At 41.6% G+C, this 8,113-nt stretch overlaps 1 protein-coding gene across 2 annotated transcripts in view; it reads right to left on the bottom strand.

Moving 5' to 3' along the window:
• Positions 1-8,113, bottom strand: part of mvb12bb (multivesicular body subunit 12Bb) — a 32,756-nt gene continuing 24,643 nt past the window's right edge. The window contains exons 8-10 of one of the 2 annotated variants that reach the window (XM_040154181.1): positions 4,542-4,597; positions 4,061-4,120; positions 1-257 (exon numbers count right to left, since the gene is read on the bottom strand). In XM_040154181.1, coding sequence (XP_040010115.1) covers positions 216-257; positions 4,061-4,120; positions 4,542-4,597 — 158 coding nt within the window. In that variant the 3' untranslated portion in view covers positions 1-215. The remainder of the gene's footprint in view (positions 258-4,060; positions 4,121-4,541; positions 4,598-8,113) is intronic. The other variant, XM_040154183.1, reaches the window with a different exon arrangement.

Below are 8,113 nucleotides of genomic sequence, written 5' to 3'. Positions count from 1 at the left end.
TATTATCAAAAAATATTTCAATAACTGAATCATTTAAATAGAATCCATCAAAATGAAAACACCTTTTATGTCTGAAATTACATAATATACATTTGCGGTATCTCTCAAATCTTTCTTAATTTCAATAATTCATTATTTTATAAATGATTCCTTCTGTCCATCGGTACTTTTCCAGTCCTTCTGGCTCTGTCAACTTGAGAGGGCTGTGAGGAAAGCTACAAAGCAATGCTTTGCTCTGTGCTGAAGTTGTACTGAAACTGTAGGAAGAAGAAAAAGAAGAAGTACACACTGATGATTCAAAGTATATTGTAAAAAACAGAACAAAAACATCAGCATTATCGTATTGATTAATCCCAAAGCACCCAAAAGGGTAGATTCATAAGAAATGCTACAATGAAAGTCAGACTCCCACAATTAGAACCATTATCTACACAATGTAACAGATTGATTGCAATTGAACCATGAAAACTTACTGGTCTAATGTTATTTACCCTATTGGAAGCCAAAAGCATAAAATTAGCCCTACAGCAGAGTGATTAGGTGGTCACCCAGACTGAAGATTGAGAAAATATAAAGAAACACTGCCCCCCTCTGGGATGTCAAGGACATGACATGACATGACATATCCTTGGTTTGTGTGGCATTAAAAGAGAGGAAAGCATATAAAAAAAATGATGAATTTTACTTTTGTATTTTATTTGTAAATTATTTCTTTGTCAATGTTATTATATAATTCAGGCCTTCCACTATCAGCAATATTCACTCAGTCACTTTTTAGGTCCACAGCAATCTCTAGCTTCAAGTTACCTAACATAAAAATGTTATTAAAAATTCCTTAGTTCCATGCAGTGAGGTATACAGATGTTATATGTTTGGGAAAAAGAAAGCACTGGTATTGGACTGGTATTAGGTATCAGCAGATAACCTGACCTGAGGTAGTGGATTCTCTATTGGAAGAGAAAAAGTTGGATCATGCATCCCCAAAAGCATTAGCAAGCAGTTCCCAGCAGTACTATAGCTTAATCCATTTTTCCAAAATGTATTCTTTCAATGCAAATTATTAAGAAATTATGAAAAGAAAGACAAAGTTCATAGGGAAAATGATTAAGGCAATTAAATATTCTACAATAACAAACACTCATTTTGAGTGTTTCATGGTCAAACCGTTTTATAAATAACAGCACATTCATGTTGTGGGTATAGCTCCACTGGTTGAACAATGAAGTTTTGTGACATAAAGTTATGCTCACTTCACCAAGTTAGACAGTTGTACTACCACAAAGCAGCACTAGGTGATGCTGTATGATCACTGAAATAAGTTTCCAAATCCCCAACAGAAGCCATGGAGCCACAATGGCTGAAAAGGGTTCTCTCGATCAAAATACCACCTTACCTGATTTTCATCTACTTTAGGGGAAGCTGCAAGTTACCCAAAACCTGTCAAATATCACAAGCCTGTTAGTTGTGAAGAAATTCAGCCCCCCACCACACAAAAATTCAGCCTCAACATCTGGCACAGTAAATAAATAATCCTGTGTGTACGTGTGTGTGTGGATGATGGATGGGGGAATGGGGTGTTATCAGGGAGAGCATGTATCAATGTCTGCCAGTTTTACACACAGTCTGACAGGACAGTGACACACTAGAACATGGGCGGCAGTCACCCAGACGAGCCGAACTTCATTTCCTGTCCCTGCTCCACTGCCAAAAATATGTGACATGTTGTCTTCATTAATTCCACCTCTATTTGGAGCTCTCCCTCTCACACCTCTCACATACCCCTGTACACTACTGTCCCTCCATACATTCACAAGAAAACGCGCGCGCGCACACACACACACACACACACACACACACACACACACACACACACACACACACACACACACACACACACACACACACACACACACACACACACACACACACACACACACACACACAGACAACTCTCGACAAACACTGAAAACCAATCATATATAGGTGCTAATGAAAATCTTGTCATGTGTATATACACTCTTCTTTCCACCCTAGCATACTCCCTCTGAAAATCATTAGCCAGCCGGCGACAACATTTTTCAGCAGAGCAAACTACATAAAGATGTCACTTTAAATCGCTTACTAATTAACACTTAAAAAGACACAAATTAGATATGCGTGGCTAAAAGCAATTATAATATCCGCAAGTTTTGTGAGTCATTTGGGAAATGAAAAGAATGCCTAATTGCTGGAACCAACATCATCCGAGACATGGCTTAAGTGATGCCTGTTAGGAAATGGTCTTATCTACAACTGTGGCTGTGATTACAACAGTTTTCCTCAATTACATGTGCATATGTATGATTTTAGAAAGTACATCTCTTTCATGAATCTATATATTTTAATGGGTTTAGAAACAAAGCAATCAGATTCTGTGCAGGAAGCGCCTCTGGTTTCTGAAGAGGGGAAAAAAAAGCCCCACAGTCAAGCATGGACAGTGACATCTTCTGGACAACAGAGGGAGAAATTTACTAACCAACATTTAGAAAATGGGGACACAGTTTCATACTAAAAACAGCTTTTTCTGAACCTCAATATCATGACTTTTTTGGTTTTTGAGCCACTTCAACAGAAGCTCTACGACGGATCAACATAATGGCCATTAAATTTATAATGTAACGCTGACAGAAAAAAAACAAGGAAAACTAGACACAGAAAAGAAAACATTTTGTATAAGAGACATGCATCACTTTGTAAAAGAAATGCCTCTGATTTCCAGTATGTTTGCAAAAATATTACCAACTATATTTCTCCAGATATCATCGTGGGATAATAACAAGAGGAGAGAAGTAAAAATAACACAATGGTGAGGGATGTTTCCACTTGGAAACTAATTATCAAGCTAAGCTGTGACTTCATCCTCATCAGCCTGGCCCCACCATTAATCTTGTGCTGTCGTCCACTTCACTAAATCCTGTGTGTTACACTATCTCACATTTACTTCATCAGCTCCAGCGCGGCTGTAATTAATGATTTCTCATGCCCTTCCCTTCCCTTCCCCAGCTCAGCTCACCATGTGTCCTCCTGCTAATCACACTCTCTGAGAAGAAAGGAAGGAGGAGAGAGAGAGAGAGGAGAGGAAAGAAGAAAAAAAAAACAAGAGAAATATAGGATGAGCAGCCAGCCTGTCTCCACCCTGGACACACATACACAGACACATACACACCATTAATACCTGCGCTGACAATGAGCTTCATTCAGATGACCATATGACAAGATGGCGACTGTGTGATTTGGATAGTATGTGACAGAAGACAGAGGCAGAGTGCAGAACAGACACCCAGTTTGATGAGGGAGTGTTTGCTCTGTAACACATCTCAAACCCAACAGCACCTGTTCTTTTACAGTGGTCTGTCACTTCCTGGCAGTTCTGATACCAAGATACCGTGCTAATGAGAGAGAAGGGGGGTTGTCACTCTCTTTAAAGCACGCACACACACACACACACACACACACACACACACACACACACACACACACACACACACACACACACACACACACACACACACACACACACACACACACACACACACCCTTTTTTTCTGTTGCGCTCACAAACACATGGGCTCTAAAGAAGGAGTTGCACATAGAAGATTTTCTTCCTACTAATGCCTGCGGGCTACAGAGTTTCATCCGAAATGGAGTAGTGCTTTTATTATCCTCTACATGATCTCAAAATTTTTCACTACTGAAGAAGAAGCTGATTGGAAACTTAAAAAAGTTATACATGCAGAATCTGATCAGAAAAGCTCCTCAAGATACCCAGCACTGTGTGAGATGGTAGATTGAGCTGTTTGAGAGAAGAATTGGGGGATAAAAGTCAAGTGTTTTGGAACAGGAGACAAAGCTTTTAAGAGAGAATGGCTGCCTAGCCTGGCCATGCTTTTATTCAATTGGGGCTTAGTGGAGCCAACAGGGCCTCGCTGTCTCAGACACTTAATTACAACCCCAACACCGTTTGCTTTGCATTCTGGGCCAGCGGCATTAGCGGCAGCCGAGCGTTGCAGCCTCTACTCACTTCCTCCTCGATCTCTGCCAGGGATTTGATCGTAATGCCCATTAAATTGACTTGCTGCATCTGAAATCAAAAGCAAGGAGAGGAGGAGGGAGAAGAAGGAGAAAAAAAAAAAAAACACAAGAAACATAGTGGTTAGGCTCATGGCTAAGTAAGCATGCTTAAAATCTTTAATCCTCTCCCTCTCTGTGTCAATACAAACGGGGCTATAGTGACAACCACCGCCAGCCAGCCAAATGGACTACATTGAGCCAGCTCTGCCTGACTGCACACATTCATCATTCAGTCTGGAAATGAAAGGAAAGGAAAAGGAAAGTAAGGAAAAGGAAATGAAAGGAAAGTAAAAGGAAAGGAAAGGAAATGAAAGGAACGGAAAGGAAAGGAAAGGAAAGGAAAGGAAAGGAGTGGTTGCAGTACCACTCTCATTTTATATATAATAATGAAGTAATTTTGCATTTCGTCAACAGTTCCTGAGAATTTTTACCTTTTTGGGATTGTCATAAAACTTCTCAGAGATCACAAAAGGCACATCATCCAGAGCTGCAAAAACGTAAGAAAAAATGTTTAAAGTTGACAAAAACAAAAAAACAAACCCCATTCTTCATCCTGAGTACTACCACAAGAGTAAACATGGGATTATAAAACAGCAAAGCTATCAGCATCCCCAGTCACCCCCCCAGAGACCTCCCCTCCTTCCGTCAATGGAGAGAAGATGAAAGGCTTTTTTATTCTCCGATGTATTTGAGCACCTCCACTCTCTCCTCCAACCCAGCCCTTTCCCGACCCTATTCCAGTTTAATTACTCTTGATTATTCCTGATTCCGTCTTGTCTAAGAGATGTTCACCTCCAAAACAAAGAAACACTCACACTAGGCACAGAAAAGTGGAAAGAAGAGAGACAAAACATTCACCAGATATCAAATTTGCATGAAAATAAGCCACACTGTTCAGCCGGCAAAAAGTGGATTGAAATGAGGACTTGCCAAGAGCGTGGTGGTATAATTAGCATTTGACCAAACAAACGAGCTTCAACAGAGCTATAATTAAGCAGGCCTGTAATTAAGTGTATGCCCTTTATCATAATGATCGTGGTTAAAATGGTGTGATGGCTGCCAGTTGATTATTAATGGTGTAACCCTGTACTGCATGCATCCTGCACTGGAATCAAGGTGTCATGACTGTCAGGCTAGAGAGCAGCCCTTTGTTTATAAAATACATTAGGGCCCAAATTAACACAGGGTGACAAGGGACACAAAGCCTCTCGTTTCCAGACTGAAGGGAAAACTGCAGCTGCTCAGCTTCATTATAAAACTCCCAACTCTGGAAGCAAAAAACTTCTGCTGCTGTTGGCTTCGACAGGAGCCCCAAATATCAAGAGGCCAAGCTTCCAACTGGTGTTCTTTTACCCACAGTCCATCAGGCCGCTGGCACAGGAAAAGGAACTCGTAAATGTAAGCCTAAACTGTTCATGAGTCATCCTTTTGGACCTGACACTCCTTTTGGTCTTTCCTGTTCACAGCAATATTCAAAAGTATGAAATTCTAAAATATCCCTCACTTTGACACTTATGTGACTTTGCTTTCCTCTCTTCGTTATTGCACAGATTCAGACTTCCCACACAAGTGTAGTACAATGTGATCTTTGTAATCAAAGCATAACCCTCACCCTCATGACCACAGAAAAGCTTTTTTAGTTTCTTGGCTTCCAGTCATTTCCAACAGTAAAAATTTAGTAATAACAGTCCACAGTGGACCATGGTGCTTTGAGCTAAATGCTAACATCAGCATGCTACCATCCTCACAATAACAATGCAAAAACAGTGCTAACAGGCTGATGTTAAGCAGGTAAAATGTTTACCATGTTCACCATGTTAGTTTAGCATGGTACCATTTGCTAATCAGTGCTGAAAAAAATTACAGCTGAGGCAGATGGGAATATTATTAGCTTCGGACCGCAGGTATCTGGTCACCAAAGTATTGAACAAACCTTACCTAATGATGGTGCTATATGAAAAATTAAGGGATCAGTTATTACAGTTCAGTGCTGGAAGGAGACATGAGTATATTTACCAAACTGAGTGGGTATCCATCCAATAGTTGAGATATTTCACTCGAAACAACGCATGTCAACAATCCATCTAATAGATGTAGATTTACAGTATTTCAGTCTGGGTCAAAGTGGTGTACCTACAGACGGAGTGACGGATGGGTCAAAAGACTGACATTGCTAAGAAAGAGCAAGAAGTGAAAGGTTTAGCCCCAGCTCCTTTTCCACTCACCCAAAAGCTGTTGCATGACAGCCACCTTGCTGCTGCAGCTTTGGATGTGTGGCTATTTGGAACAGCAAGGAAGCAATGGTGACTTGCTAAGCACAATGGCGTTTTTAAGCTCATAAAAACAAGTCAATAAACATGCACTACTGTGTCGCTGGGAGCACAAACACCGAGAAGAGGTAGCCAGGGAGAATACATTTGAATCAACAGCCTGCTACGGGACACTGAGATTGTAGCTGCTGATGGATCTGCGCAAAACGGACAGATGAATGCACAGAGTTGAAGGCCAGAGAGTTTCTTTATTGCTCAAGGATTACATTTAAAACCAGATCTCACTTTGTATTCCTCCACCATCTATACTAGAGAGGCTATCTTACATCCAGACAAATGGAGAGGCGCAGGAGATGACTTGGTGGTAAGGAATGAATGCTGTACCACAGAGAAATCCGAAGGTGCAAAGGGCAAAAATAATGTAAATCCAATCTTCTGACCAGGAATCCCACTATGAAGCATGTTCTGGCCTCTCAAGTGGCTAGGCTACAGTCCATTAACTCATGAGTGTTTTGCGGTGTGGGGAATTGAGTACTTATTTGGCTTTTGGAGTGTATGAGTGGAGTCAATAAGAAAACATCTGGCAGGAATTTTGGTACAATGACTATGTTGATGATGATGGTGGTGATGGTGGCGGCGGTGAGCTCAGAGGTGGCGTTAAGTAAGGAGGACCCTGTGGCTTGAGTGATTGTAGTGTAAAGAACGGAGTCAGCACAGGCCCCGTGTGGATCATTGCCTTATTAATGGCTCCGTCAGGTGCGATGAGCAATGGCTGCATTGTCATCTCCAGCCCCTGGGCACAGATGAATGGCTGTTTCAGGGCGGGAAGGGCTCCCTCGTACGCTGGGCTGAGCACTAATCCCTCACTCTTCCATTGTTGGATGCACTGTCACCCAGGACTTCAGCAGAGCCATACATTGCATTTCCAGTGCTCTAACAGACATGGCCATGCACACAAGCGTACACACACACACATAAACCACACCAAGTTGTGCTCCGACACTGACTGATGGAAAAATATGCGTGGGTGATCGAGCATACCCCATATTACCTGAACCACAACTCAAGAGTAACACTTTAGGAATGTTGATGAACTTTTATTTTACACTTCACTAATTCAGCAGAATTGCATTGATCTCTGTCTACTATGATTCTAAATCTGTCTCACACCTGAATTAAGTGAGGAAGTCACAGCTAGGGCAATAATCTACAAGTTCAAGTGAGCGTCTATTACAACTTTTTACTCATGATTGAGCTGATTTCTATTGTTTAGTAACGTAAAAATAATAAGAAATAAAAAGCAAAGCTGCTCGAACTGTTTAGAGCTTTATCTGGAACCTGCTATATTTCATATTCCAAACAAGTGGACTGTGCCTTTTCTCTATGTGTATCCAGGCTAGACATTGCCAATACTGTTTCTGTCGGTGTGACTCTCAATTTACACTGGATTCTTTATGCAGACCATGGAGATGCTATTCTAGCTGCAGACCCCGCTCTCTGTCACCTCTGCAGATAATGGTGAGTAGATGAACAGAGAGCTGGAGGAGGACCCCCTATGCCCACTCACAGCCCTTAGCCCCACTCTGACATGAGAAATAGTGCCCAGGCCTGACAGCATCTCGGAGACATATTGTAGTTTATTTTGTCGCCCGGGCATGCCATCTGTGCCATTCCAATAGAGGGTGTGTGTTCAGGCTGCTGCAAGAGAAAGGGCGCGAGGCTCTGGGTCCCTC

Source organism: Xiphias gladius, chromosome 19 (genome assembly GCF_016859285.1).
Source record: "Xiphias gladius isolate SHS-SW01 ecotype Sanya breed wild chromosome 19, ASM1685928v1, whole genome shotgun sequence".
Lineage (NCBI taxonomy): Eukaryota > Metazoa > Chordata > Actinopteri > Istiophoriformes > Xiphiidae > Xiphias > Xiphias gladius.
This window is presented reverse-complemented; position numbering and strand designations above follow the sequence as displayed.